The 14,348-nt window shown below is 45.6% G+C and overlaps 1 protein-coding gene across 2 annotated transcripts in view; it reads left to right on the top strand.

Annotated features, from left to right (window-relative positions):
* LOC133369887 (synaptotagmin-5-like) overlaps nucleotides 1–14,348 on the top strand; it is a 47,873-nt gene that overhangs the window by 29,333 nt on the left and 4,192 nt on the right. For both annotated transcript variants that reach the window (XM_061595629.1, XM_061595630.1), the window contains 3 exons: nucleotides 2,554–3,452; nucleotides 5,580–5,745; nucleotides 12,269–12,435. In XM_061595629.1, the coding sequence (XP_061451613.1) occupies nucleotides 2,554–3,452; nucleotides 5,580–5,745; nucleotides 12,269–12,435 (1,232 nt within the window). The remainder of the gene's footprint in view (nucleotides 1–2,553; nucleotides 3,453–5,579; nucleotides 5,746–12,268; nucleotides 12,436–14,348) is intronic.

The following is a 14,348-nucleotide window of genomic DNA, read 5'->3' as shown; positions in this document are numbered from 1 at the left end:
TGACTGTAAAAATACATTTTTTGTCTGATGTGCTCTTTGAGCATCTTGTTCTTTTGAGACATAACAGAAATGTATTGTAAAAGCAGCATTTCAAGTGTAAAATTTGATTTCAAGTGAATTATATGTGTGTTGGGGTATCATCAATGCTGGAGGTGGGGTGGGGGATGTGAGATTCTGTTATGCCATTCTGTTAATCTTGGATAAAATAATTTATTCTACTACCCTCTGTGTGTGTGTGTTTATTTTTAATGTTGTTTTAGGCTACTTCGATGTGCAGCAGCCAAGGCCAGCACCTTGTAGGCGTTTTTTTAAAAAAGTAACTGAAATGTAATTATAGTGATTACTTTGAGGAAAAGTAAATCATTTACTTTCAGAGCAATTGTAATTGTAACGGCAATTACTACTTTTTGGGGCCGTGTAATTGTAACTGTAATTTATTACTTTAAAAAAGTAATCTTCCAAGCTCTGCAGGACAGGCATAGTGGACTACTCGCACTTTAGTTGAGGCTTGAGCTGGGACTTGTGATATTAAGGGTTGTGGTGCAGAAAGAGGTTATATACAGCTTGGGACCACAATACCTGATGGAGCGCCTCTCCCGACACGAACCCACCCGTACAGTACGCTCAACATCCAAGGCCCTCCTCCAGGTGCCTATTCTGAGGGAAGCTCGGAGGATGGTAACAAGGGAGAGGGCCTTCTCAGTGGTGGCCCCCAAATTATGCAATGATGTTTTTGACGAGGTGCGCCTGGTGCCAACAATTTTATCTTTTCAGTGCCAGGTCAAGACTTTCCTCTTCTCCCAGGCATTTTAGCATGTCTTTTTAAATTGGTTTTTTTTAAGTGTTTTTAAATTTGTGTATTTGTATATTTGTTTTTAATGTTTTTAATTGTTGTAAACCCCCAGAGAGCTTTGGTTATGGGGTGGTATACAAATGTAATAAATAAAAATAATATACTGCAATGGATCCCATGCCACAAAATTAACTTGGGAAAAGGCCCACAGGCTCACTAATGTGGAGCAAAATAGAAAGCATATTTCAGTCTGACAAAACTGGGACTCACAAAGGTTTTACAACTATTTTAAAAAACAAAAATTGCAATACTGTAATGGTTTGGCTGAAGAATGCTGAAGCATTATGCCCCATTTGTACTACCGGGTATTACAGATATTGGGGGGGGAGGGTACTATCTCCAGTATTACAGGCAGTATTCCTCTGAAAACCAGCTGCTGGTGATCATGAATTGGGAGAGGGCTGTTGAGCTCGGGTCTTGCTTATGAGCTTCCCGGAGGCATCTGGTTGGCCACTGTGAGAACTGAATGTTGATAGGCCTTTGGTCTGATCCATTAGGGCCAGACATAGAATAATAGAATAGTAGAGTTGGAAGGGGCCTATAAGGCCATCAAGCCCAACCCCTTGCTCAATGCAGGTGATAACACAGAATACAGAACAGGAGCACCAGGCTCTAGGGAAGGCGTTGGCACAGGCTGGGCTAATTGGGGAAACAAATGCACATCCCATTTCATGCACTTGGGTGTGTGTGTGGAAGGTGAAGCTTCTCATACTGGGATGGAATGGCATAAACTGGGAGTTTATGAGCATGGCTCCCCAGGAGAGGCATGGAGGACCAGGAATGCCAGGCCTTGTAGGAGATGCTGCTTCTGACCGGGACTGCCAGGGTCACACTGAGACTTTAAGCTTCAAAATAAGAAAAAACCTACTTATTTCTGGAAGTACTTACTTGAGAGGAAAGAGTTCTACATATTTTTGCTTTCTGCATGGATTAATTCCTGTTACATAAAATGACAAATTTGCATGATCACAAACACTTAACAATCTCTCACATGCTTACTGTTTGAGGAACAGGCACTGGTGTAAATTTTCCCACGAGTTCAGAAACAAAACCAATAAATTGTTGACACAACGCTGGCTGCACAGGTTGGTGTTGCCAGCTTTGCAAGTGAAGAGGGGCCATTTGTTTCAGCTGTTGTGAGCAGGGATGGGGGAGAAATTCAATTCAGTTCACAGTTAAAGGAAAACCTATCTAATTTGCACGTTCCAAAACAATATGTGAACCGAAACCCAGCAATCCTTTGAAATTTGCACATGTCCAGGTTTTGCAATGCAGTTTGCCAAATAATGTTTACAAAAATGCATATACTAGGCTAAAGTGTGCATAAAATGCATATAAGTGAAAAGAGCTTGCAAAATGCATTATATTAGGGGAAACTGCTTTTCACAATTGGGTATATTAGGGGAAATTGCCTAAAAAAATGTGTATATTAGGAGCAATTCGCACTAAAATGCAGATAAATTTTCATCAGGACTTTTTTTAAAAAAACACACACAAACTGATGTGGAAATGTGGAGAACTGACCTTAGAAGTGGAAAAAGTGGAAACTGAGAGAAACTGAAATTGATGGATTCACCCATCCCTAGCTGTGAGTAGATGGTCCAGGATAAGCACTCCTTTGAAACTAGCATCCCAGCTTGCTTGCCCTAAAATCTGGCACTCCACTGCCAACTCTCATTGTTCTCCTCTTCTCCCCTCAGCGCATCTTCAGGTATTCCTGGGGCTGGGACTGGCTCTTCTTTGCTTCTGCCTTCTCGGTTGTGCAATATGTTGGCATCGGCGAAAGAAGCGCCATCTCAACCCTTGCAAGACGCAGGCATCGGACTGTGCGCTGGTGGATCTGGGGCCCATTTTGCCCACCAGGATGACAGCTGTGCCTGTCCAGCAGCAATACGTAGAGATAGAAGGAGAGGTTCTGCAGAGCCTGCCTCCTGCAGCTGCCGATTCGTCAACCTCACCCAGCCACAACAGCCCACCTAGGAACATCCTACGTGGCCGAGCTTCCCTACCCAGCATTTGTCTCCCTCAGAAAGTGAGCCTGGCAGTCAGGACCCCTGTAGGCCGGGAGCGCCGCTGTACCATCTCTGGGGACAGCGTGTTTGGTGATGAAAGGAGCCTTCTCTCCAGTCCCATCCTGGGGGCCGTCGTCCCACAGTCCTACACGATCCCCAAGGCCCCGTTTAGTACTGCTATGAAGCCACGGCCTCACCTCCACTTCACGCTGTTCTACTCGCAGCTCGAGGCCACGCTGACTGTGACGGTGATCGGTGTCTCCCACTTGCCCAAGGGCATCCGGGCCAGCCGGAACTCCTACGTCAAAGTCTACCTCCTTCCGGGGTTTGCAGAGACCCAGCGCACTGCTCTGCGTAGGAAGAGCCTGAACCCCGAGTTCCACGAGCAGTTTCGGTTTGGCCACTGCAACCTGGAAGAACTGCCAAGTCTGACACTTCGCTTTGCCGTATATGCCAAGGAATTCCACAACCTGAAGGATTCCTTCATCGGTGAGGTGTTGTTCCCATGTGCCCAAGTGCCCTGGAACCAAGGTTTTTCCTCTGCCTATACCCAAGAGCTGTCAACCACTAAAACCAAGCTCAAAAAGGTGAGGGTCCCTGAAGGGCCTCTCAGGTGCTTCTACACACGTTGTCACTATAGGCCAGGGGAACAACCGGTGGCCCTCCAGATGCTGTTGGACTGCCACTCTCAACATCCCCGACCATTGGCTGGAGCAGATGGGAGCTGTAGCCCGATAACATCTGGAGGACCATTGGTTCCCCAGCCCTGTTGTGGGCAATGGTAGCAGGGGAAACAGGAAGTGCAGCAGGAAGTGACCTCACTGACACACTGGAACACTTTGGGCGTCTCCAGACTGGTGTTTTATTGTGGGCATATTCTTCAACATGCTCTTGACACAATAATAGTGCATTAGTGGTGGATTTGTTCTGCTGTAGTCTGTTCTGTGATGCTTCCCCAATGCTGCCACATTATTGCTGTCTGGTGGGTCTCTATAGCAACAAAAGTGGAACAACAACAAACCAGAACATTTGTGGTATAAGAAGTTACGAGGGTCATGTGCGACCACTCCAACAGAATCCAGAGCACAAATAATCATGAATGTGCAATAAAAAGAGTGTCTGAAGAGGCTCTTTGTTGTTTAATTAGTTAGATGAAAAATGGCTGATTTTTGAAAATGTATATATAACTATTTGCTTTAGAAGAGCGATGGGAAACTGTTGTCCTCCAGATGTTATTGGGTTCATCTTGTAGTTGATGGTAGATGCCCTGAGTGGTATGTACACACCCATAGGGTAAGCAATATATTTTTATATAAATAAAATAACTAAAAGAAATTTAAAATCTTATACAAGTGCATTTGAAAATAGCATTTCATAGAGGCATGCCAGCAGCGGGACAGAGAGGCTCAATGGTTCTTTAAGTGGCATGTGTTAAGTCCTTGATAAATATAAAATTGGAAAGGGCTAACTCCTTCCTTCTATCCCTGTGTGTATGTTTATATATTAGGGATGGGGAAGAAATTCAATTCAGTTTGCATTTAAAAATGAACTTAACAAATCCTTATTTTCCAAAACAATATATGAACGAAAACACAACTATTCTTAGGTATTTGCACTTATCCAAATTTTGCAATACAGTTCTCCAGCCAAGGAATGTGTACAAAAATGCATGTACTAAGTAAAATGTGCTTTAAAAATGTGCATATATTGGTGAAAATAGAAAAATGCATGGTAGGGGAGAAATTGCTTTGCAAAAATGTATTTGGCAAAATGGCATATACAGTTGTTTATAGTAGGAGAAATTTGCAATAAAATGCTGACAGGTTTCATGAGGACTTTAAAAAAATAGCAAACTGATGTGGAAATATGGAGAACTGAAGAACAGAGATGAGGGAGAAATTCAATTCTGTTAGCATTTAAAGCCAAACCTATTTAAATTGGCACTTTCCAAAACAAATATGAGAACTGAAAGACGCTATCCTTCAAAATTCGCACTTATCAGAATTTTGTGGTGCAGAATCTCCAACCAAAGAATGTTTACAAAAATGCATATATTTGGGGAAATTGTGCATAAAATGAGTATATGAGTGAAAATAGCATACAAAAATATATTATATTAGGAGGAAATTGTGCAAAAATGTATACATTAGTCAAAACTGCATGCAAATATGCATTTATTAGGAGAAATTTGTACTAAAATTAAGAATTTTCAGGAGCATTTTTTTTAATTGCTGGAAAAAAGGTGGAGAACTGAATTTAAGAGTGGAAAAATGAGAAACTGAGGGAACTGAAATTGACAGATCTTTCCATCCCTACTTAAGATTGGAAAAATGAGAAACTGAAAAGTGGAAATGAACTGCCTTCAAGTCGATCCCAACTTATGGTAATCCTATGAATAGGGCTTCCATGGTAAATGGTATTCAGATGTGGTTTACCATTGCTTTCCTCTGAGGCTGAGAGGCAGTGACTGGTCCAAGGTCACCCAGTGAACTTCATGGCTGTGTGTGGATTCGAACCCTGGTCTCCCAGGTCATAGCCCAACAGTCTTACCACTACACCACACTGGCTCTCCTTTCCATGAGAAACTGAGAGAACTGAAATTGACAGATCTTTCCATCCCTTCTTAAGAGTGGAAAAATGAGAAACTGAGAGAAGGTGAAATTGACAGGTTTACCCATCCCTAGTCTTATAATTTTCATCCTCTACTATTTCAGTGCTACAGTTCCCAGGACGTGAGCTCTGCTTCTTCACTCTCCCAGCCCAAGTCCATGGGTCAACTCTTCCTCCTACTCCAGTACCAAGCTGTGGCCAATCGCATCAAAGTTCTGGTTCGCAAGGCAGAGAACCTGGGACGGGTCACTTGCCTGCCAGGAACACCAGGTAGGATGCCATGCTATAGATGCTTTTCTCCATGATTTTCACTCATATGAAATTCTATGTTTAATCTGTGATTTTGTGTGGCTACCAAGGGAGATTGCTAGGTACTTAAGAAGATTCAGGCACAGCAGGCCCATGACACAAACTTGCATAAATTTTGCATATTTTAATTTATATGTCTAGAGTAGGGATGGGGAAGAAATTTGATTCAGTTCGTATTTCAAGGCAAATCTATCAAATTTGCGCTTTCTGAAACATGAGAACTGAAGCACAGTTCAAAATTTGCACTTATCCAAACTTTGTGATGCAATTCTCCAATCAAGCAATGCTAACAAAAATGCCTATATTAGGGGCAAGTGTGCACAAAAATTAATATACTGGTGAAAATAATATAAAAATAGGTTTCTTTAGGAGAAATTGCTTGCAAAAATGTGTACATTAGTCAAAACTGCATACACAGAAGTATTGATTAGGAGAAATTTGCACTAAAATGCTGAAGATTTTCCATGAGGATTTAAAAAACAACATGCTAATTGTTGCATAACTGTGGAGAACTGAAGTTAACATTGGAAAAATGAGAAACTGAGAGAACCAAAATTGACAGCTCATTCCATCCCTAGTGTAGATACATATTTTAGGCCACTGCGCAAATTATGGTGGTGGGCAAGTTGGGGACTCTTACTAGTGCCGAGCTTTCCAGCATGCTCAGCAAAAGTAAAGCTTAAAAAAAGTTAAAGGTAGAAAATATAAAACTAAATAGTCAGAGGCCGGTCCTAGACTGTCACTATTTTGTGTGTCTGTGTGTCTATACACATATACATATATGTATTTAAAATAAAGCTAAAAAGCAGAGGGAGGCAGTAGATTTGGCACCCAGCACAAAATACTGGGGGCTCAGCTCAGGTCCTCCTAGGCCTCTCCTCAACAACATTGATGGGTGCTGCTTTTGGAATGCTGGGAACCTCAAGTTTCAAGCCCCTGCAATTTTGAAAATAGGTGAAAATGGATGGACAGTCAATACCAAGGTTCAAGGCTCTACTTCTGTGACTCTACATACTACCTGCTTAGAATGCCCAGTTAACATTTCCCTTCTCATTTAGTTCAGTGAAGTGGTATTTGCATTTGCAAATAGTGCATATCTTTGCAAAATAATCATCTTTGCTTGCGTGCTGTTGGATGTGAATAATTCAGCTGTTGCCGTTGCAACTAACCCAGCAGATCAGTGCAGAGCAGAGAGTGGAAGAAAGACCGTGTTTGTTCTCCTTATACATTATACTTATAGCTGGCTCTGGATGAAAGTTCTGATGTTCAACCTGCATTGCATCCTCTGTGCCATTCTGTTAGTATCCTCCTCCCTTTAGTTTTTCTGCCTTTTCAACTGGGATATCCAGGCAAAGGCTCTTTTCAGTTACTTAGCAGGGCACAGTTATGGTGCGCCAGCCTTGTCTTAATTAATTCATCTTGATGAGCACCATTGTGGTGTAGTGGTTAGAGTGTCAGACTGGGACCTGAGAGACCAGGGTTCAAATCCCCACGTGACCATGAAGCTCACTAGGTGACCTTCAGCCAGTCACTTTCTTTCAGCCTAACCTACCTCACAGGGTTGTTGTGTGGATAAAATTAGGAGGGGGATAACCATGTTTGTGTGCTACCTTGACCTCCTTGGAGGAAAGGGGGAGGTAAAATAAATACATAAATTGGGCCATCGTCCTGCAGCAGAGGTAGTCAACATGGTCTCATCCAGATTTTTTTTATTTTTTTAATTTTATTACATTTTTAGACCGCCCTATAGCAATAAGCTCCCAGGGCGGTGTACAGCATAATAAAACAGGTTAAAATACAAGTGGATGTAAATACAATACACAATAAAACATAATTAAAAATTTCCAATTTTAAATTCAAATTTTAAAAATTTTTAAAATTTTTAAAATGCCTGGGTGAAGAGGTAGGTCTTTACCTGGCGCCGAAAAGATAACAAAGAAGGCGCCAGGCGTATCTCATCAGGGAGGGCGTTCCATAGTTCGGGGGCCACCACTGAGAAGGCCCTAGCTCTAGTTATCGTTCTCCGTGCCTCCCTATGCGTTGGGACACGGAGAAGGGCCTTCGACGTCGAGCGCAGCGACCGGGTAGGTACATAGCGGGAGAGGCGTTCCGCCAGGTATTGCGGTCCGATGCCATTAAGGGCTTTATAGGTAAGAACCAACACTTTGAATTTGGCCCGGAAACATATTGGTAGCCAGTGCAGCTGGGCCAGGACAGGTGTTATATGATCAATTTTTTTTGTCCCAGTAAGAACTCTGGCCGCAGCATTCTGCACCAGCTGAAGTTTCCGAACCGTCTTCAGAGGTAACCCTACGTAGAGTGCATTACAGTAGTCCAATCTAGAGGTTACCAGAGCATGGATAACTGTGGCAAGGTTCTCCCTATCCAGATAGGGTCGTAGTTGGGCTACCAGCCGAAGCTGGTAGAACACATTCCGTGTCACCGAGGCTACTTGAGCCTCCAGTGACAGGAGCGGATCTAATAAGACCCCCAAACTACGGACCTGCTCCTTTAGGGGGAGTGTAACCCCATCTAGGGCAGGTCGGACATCAACCATCTGGGCAGAGAGCCCCCCCACCAACAGCATCTCAGTCTTGTCAGGATTGAGTCTCAGTTTATTAGCTGTCATCCAGTCCATTATCGCGGCCAGGCAGTGGTTTAGTACATTAACAGCCTCACCTGAAGAAGATGAAAAGGAGAAGTAGAGCTGCGTATCATCAGCGTATTGCTGGAAACGCACTCCAAATCTCCTAATGACCTTGCCCAGCGGCTTCATATAGATATTAAAGAGCATGGGGGACAGAACTGAACCCTGTGGGACCCCATATTGGAGTATCCAGGGACTCGAGTAATGCTCCCCAAGCACCAACTTCTGGAGACGATTCTTGAGGTAGGAACACAGCCACCGCCAAGCAGTGCCTCCAACTCCTAAGTCCGCAAGACGTCCCAGAAGGATACCATGGTCGATGGTATCAAAAGCCGCTGAGAGATCAAGGAGAACCAACAGAGTTACACTCCCTCTGTCTTTCTCCCGACAGAGGTCATCATACAGGGCGACCAAGGCTGTTTCTGTACCAAACCCTGGCCGAAAGCCCGATTGACATGGATCCAGATAATCAGTTTCATCCAAGAGAGCCTGGAGCTGGTGAGCGACCACACGCTCTAAAACCTTGCCCAGGAATGGAACATTTGCTACCGGTCTATAGTTGTCAAGATTTTCAGGGTCCAAGGAGGGTTTCTTTAGGAGCGGTCTCACCACCGCCTGTTTCAGGCAGGGTGGTACCACTCCCTCTCGTAAAGAGGCATTGATCACCTCCTTGGCCCATCCGGCTGTTCCGTTCCTGCTAGCTTTTATTAGCCATGAGGGGCAAGGATCCAGAGCAGAAGTGGTCGCCCGCACCTGTCCAAGCACCTTGTCCATGTCCTCGAGCTGAACCAACTGAAATTCATCCAATAAAACAGGACAGGACTGTGCTCCGGACACCTCATTAGGCTCAACTGCTACAATATTGGAGTCAAGGTCCCGGCGGATGTTTGTGATCTTATCTTGGAAGTGTCTCGCAAACTCATTACAGCGGGCTATTGATGGTATTATTGCGTTCTGAGGACCAGAGTGTAAAAGTCCCCGAACAATCTTATAAAGTTCCGCTGGGCGGTTAGAAGATGACTGAATGGAGGCAGCAAAGTACTGCTTCTTCGCTGCCCTCACCGCCTTCACATAGAGCTTGGTAGAGATCTTCACAAGTGCAAGACCACAGCCGTCGGGAGTTCGTCTCCATTTGCACTCAAGCCGTCTCCTTTCTTGCTTCATCACTCTTAGCTCCAGGGTAAACCACGGAGCCAATTGAGCTCTGCAGAGGAGAGGGCGCACCGGGGCGATCGTGTCAACTGCCCGGGTCATTTCCGTATTCCACAGATTGACCAGGGTTTCGACAGGAGCGTCAGTTTTATCAGCCGGAAAACTCCCCAGAGCCTTCTGAAAACCTTCAGGATTCATTAGTCTCCGGGGGCGGACCATCTTAATTGGTCCTCCACCCTTGCAGAGGGGAGAAAACATTGTGAGCCTACACCTCAATAGGCGATGATCTGTCCATGACAGAGGAATAGGTGTAAAATCCCTCACTCCCAGATCACCATCCCCTGCTCCAGTAGCAAAAATTAAGTCTAGAGTGTGCCCCAAAATATGCGTAGGGCCAGTAACAAATTGAGACAGCCCCATGGCTGTCATGGAGGCCATGAAGTCCTGAGCCGCCCCAGACAAAGTGGTCTCGGCATGAATGTTGAGATCCCCCAATACCATAAATTTGGGGGATCACAACACCAAACCCGAGACCACCTCCGTCAGCTCAGTTAGGGAGGCTGTTGGGCAGCAGGGTGGACGGTACACCAACAGTATTCCCAGTCTGTCTCGCTGACCCAACGTAATATGGAGACACTCCAGACCATTAGCTACCTGGATAGGGTGCCTAATGAGAGGGATGGAACTTCTATAGACCACAGCGATTCCCCCTCCCCGACCCTCGGATCTACCCAGATGCTGAACCGAGTACCCAGGTGGGCACAGCTGGGAGAGATTAATGCCTCCCAGATCGCTCACCCATGTCTCAGTAATAAACGCCAGATCGGCTGCCTCATCCACAATTAAATCATGGATGAGGGAAGCTTTATTATTTACCGATCTGGCATTAAGAAGCAGCAACTGGAGATCCAAGAGTTGGCTGATAGAACTACCAGCAATCCTGTGGATGTGGGGAGGACCGGAACACGGTACAGCCACCAATTGTCTGGGCCGAGTTCCCCTCAACCGGCATGTCCTCCTCACAACGCCATACCTCCCATTACCCGTCACTACGCTAACAGGGGCCCCCTCTGGTCCCCCCTCCCAATACCCTATCCTCCCGCCCAGGCACATAATAAAATAAAAATAAAATAAAATAAAAATACACACACACTCACAACATACAGTCATACAAACATCCACTCATTCCATTCAGGTCTACACAACAACCACAGTCCCGTGCTCCATGCGCACCAACGCAGCTCTCAAACCGTTCTTCTTCCCGGGAAAAGCGCCACCTGGAGCCTGGTCCTGCAAGGTGCCCACGTGCAGAGCAGGAGCCCAAGAAGGAGAGAGCAGAGATGTTGGCCAAGCAGCAGCAGCAAAGCAGGCAGATGGCTCTCCCTCCCTGGGCGGTGATGGTCCTCTTCCCTTGCAGGCACTGGATGTCGTGGACTACATCTCCCATCACCCCTGACTGTTGGCTGTGCTGGCTGGGGCTGATGGGATCTGGAGTCCCAGCAACATCATAATGGCTTCCCTTGCTCTCCAGGTTGCTTACCACCAGTGTGTTAATTTAAAGGCTGACTACATGTTTTATTATTATTATTATTATTATTATTATTATTTGCTCTTCACCAGGGTCCAGCGCGGGCCACAGGAATATAAAATACATTATTTGCATTATATGCAAATGCAACACCATTTTTTAAAAAAAGGAAAAGAAAAGCAATTTTGGGGAAGGAAGGCGGCCACCTTTGTAATTGTCACCAATATCCTAAAGCATCACTCCAGGACACTGCTGCCAATCACAATGGCACTTATCTGAATGCTGGAAGAGAGGCCCCAGAACAACAGCATCAGCAGCTGCCCAAAGATGCCCCTGCTGATTCCAGGCTTGCTCACGATGAAGAACGAAACACATGCTTTTGAAGAGGGAAGCAGCCTGGGAAGGGTGGGGGTGATTAACCTTTTCCCTACCACCCATTTCTCTGCCCCATGTCTCCCTTGACTTGCAAGGCTCTCCAGCAAGTATAGGGACGTTCTGCCTGCAAAGTTTCCAGTTCAATCCACAGCATCTCCAGAAAGGGCTGAGAAAGATTCCTGGGCAGAAGCCTTTGGGGCTCCTACTAATCAGTGTAGACATCAGGCATGTAGTCATCTGGGGTCTTGGGGGGTCTTAGACCCCTTACTTTTTTGGGAGCAGGGTTGCAAAAAATCATTGGTCCTATGAGCCAATCAGCATGAGAGTGTGTTAGCAACTGAGAAGAGTCTTCTAACATGCTTCCTTGTATTTTCCTGCCAAATGGAACCATTCAGAGTGAAAGGAGGTGAATCAGCCTCTGAGAAGACTCATCACAGTAGCTAACACTCTCCCCTTTCATGCTTAGTGTCTCCTAGGGATGTCTATTGTTGTGGGAGAAGGCACGAACAAGGATATTATTCTCAACCCAGCAGCAAAAAAGGGGGAGGGGGCTTGTCTGTGACTAATACGAAGGGACTCTGCACTTCTGATTTGCCACTACATCACTGATAGACAGTGCTGAGCTAAATGGAGCAAGGGTCAGACTCAGTATAAGGCAGCTTGCTGTGTTCCTAAAGCAATGTTGTTCCGCATTCTTTTGTTTCAGCCTCCAGGAGCCAACTTGCCACTCTTGAGGAGCCCTGCAGCTCCTAACCCAAATTGTCTGCTTTTCCTCTTTCTAGACCACTATGTTCTGATCCACCTCTACCACAATGGAAAGGTCATTGATACGAAGGAGACCAAGTCCATAGCAGGTTTCAGTCCTGTGTGGAACTCCCCTTTCCTATTCAGTGTTCCTGCTGGAGTCATCCAGGAGAAACAGCTGTCCCTGGAGTTCACAGTCATGCAGGTAAGGGATTGAACCGTTTGGCCAAAGCGTTTGAGGAGAAAGCATGCTGCTTTGCATGGGTTGACAACTGGCATACAGCCCTCTCCAGGGATTGGTCTTTCCATGACAACCAGCCATAGGGATGAGGTTGCCATGGTTTGATCTTTAAGGAGTGGTAATCAGCAGGGTGAAGACAGATGTAAATATCTGTGTTGTCTTGTGAACCTTGACCATTGACTTCTGACTCCAATCTGGTGCTGGTAATTTAACAGGTTTATGACCAGGGTCCTATACAGCTCCCTAGCAAAGGTTCTTAATCCAGGCCTGCACAGGATGTCTCCTGGCCCATTGGAAAAGAGCAAGACAGAGGAGCCTGCAGCCTGGGTTGAACTTCAGGGCACAGCACACAGCTAATGCACTGCGCTGAAATGGAACATACTCTCTTGAGTAACGAGCCAGCCCTTTTTGTGGAAGGGCTGTGCAAGAGCATCTGCCTTGCTTGCGGAAGGTCACTGGTTCAATCTTCGGCACCTCCACCTGGGAGAGACTCCTGCCTGAAACCCTGCCAGTCAGTGTAGACAATACTGAGCTTGATGGACCGATGGTCTGACTTAGTATAAGGTAGCTTTCTATGTTCCTATGCTCCTTTCTACGGTCTACACTTTTTGGACAGTTAGACAAACATCCAAACTGAGTCAAACTCAAGAACAACCCATGGGTTTTTGTCCAAGAGATCTTGGCTGTGCAAGTTACTGATTGGCTGGACCTTGGGACAATATCCCTTCATAGCCATATCCCTTCTCCCATCCATCTGGCTGTGCAGAATGCTGGCTGGCTTTTCTGGCAGCCGTGATGCCACTCTGCCTGTTGCCGAGAGCAATTTGTTTTGTAATACTTAACCAATTTAAACTGATTCTGTTTTTGATTTTTTTAAAAAAGTATTTCAGTAGCCAAAAGCCCTCAGTGAAGATTGCGAATAGGAGCAAAAATTAACCCTGGTGACAGAGCCGGGTGGGGATATTCTTACAGCAGGAGCGAACCTCAGCCCTAGGGGCCATATGTGACCCTTCAGCCCTCTCTGTCCGGCCTTTGGTATTCTCCTCACTGGCCACACCCCTCACTGGCCCTGGTGTGCACCCAGAGAGGTTTTGCATGGCTGGAATGTGTCCTTGAAGTCTGATTGTGCCAATTGCTTGCTGGATGGAGGAGAGGGAGGGAGGGTGTGAGAGAGACAGAAAAGAAACTAGCCTGCTGTACAAAGGAAAACGTTACGTTTGTTGTTCCAAGCTTTTTTGCCTCTGGTCTTGCCCACCTTTAACATGTGGCCCTCAGGAGATTGTGTAGAAGGAAATGTGGCCCTTGGGCTGAAAAAGGTTTCCCACTCCCACCACACAGGAACAAGGGCAGAGAGAAGGAGCTCTTGCCCTTTGGCAGAAAAAATTACACTGGCTTCTGGAGGGAGATGTGTTTTCATTCAAATGCACCAACACACCAATAATGCAGAGAGAGAGAGAGAGAGAGAGAGAGATCATGTCTCTCCACCTTATGGCTCTTTGTCCCTCCCAAGCCAGTTGAAGACAACCGGCAGCTCTCGGCCTAAAATTCAAAAGCCCTTTGCAAGTGATTAGTTCAGACCTCTGGCAAGAGCAATCTGGCCTCAGTGGAGAGGAAGTGAAGACAGAGGTGGCCTGGCCCACTTTGGTTTGGCCCCACCCACTAGTATCATGTGGCCCCTAGTAGATTATCCCTGAGGGAATGTGGTCCTCGACAGAAAAAAAAAAGTTGCCTAACCCCTGCCTTAAGCCTATTCAAATGCATGGGGAAACCTTTCTGTACAATTAGAGACTCTGTGAAATAACAACTCATTTGCTTTCACTTGTTGTTTTTCCAGCTGACATAAGAGGGTGCACTTGTTCAAGTGATGATCTCTATTA

Source organism: Rhineura floridana, chromosome 14 (assembly GCF_030035675.1).
Source record: "Rhineura floridana isolate rRhiFlo1 chromosome 14, rRhiFlo1.hap2, whole genome shotgun sequence".
Classification (NCBI taxonomy): Eukaryota; Metazoa; Chordata; class Lepidosauria; order Squamata; family Rhineuridae; genus Rhineura; species Rhineura floridana.
The sequence above is the reverse complement of the archived record's forward strand: the minus strand, read 5'-3'. Positions and strand labels throughout refer to the sequence as shown.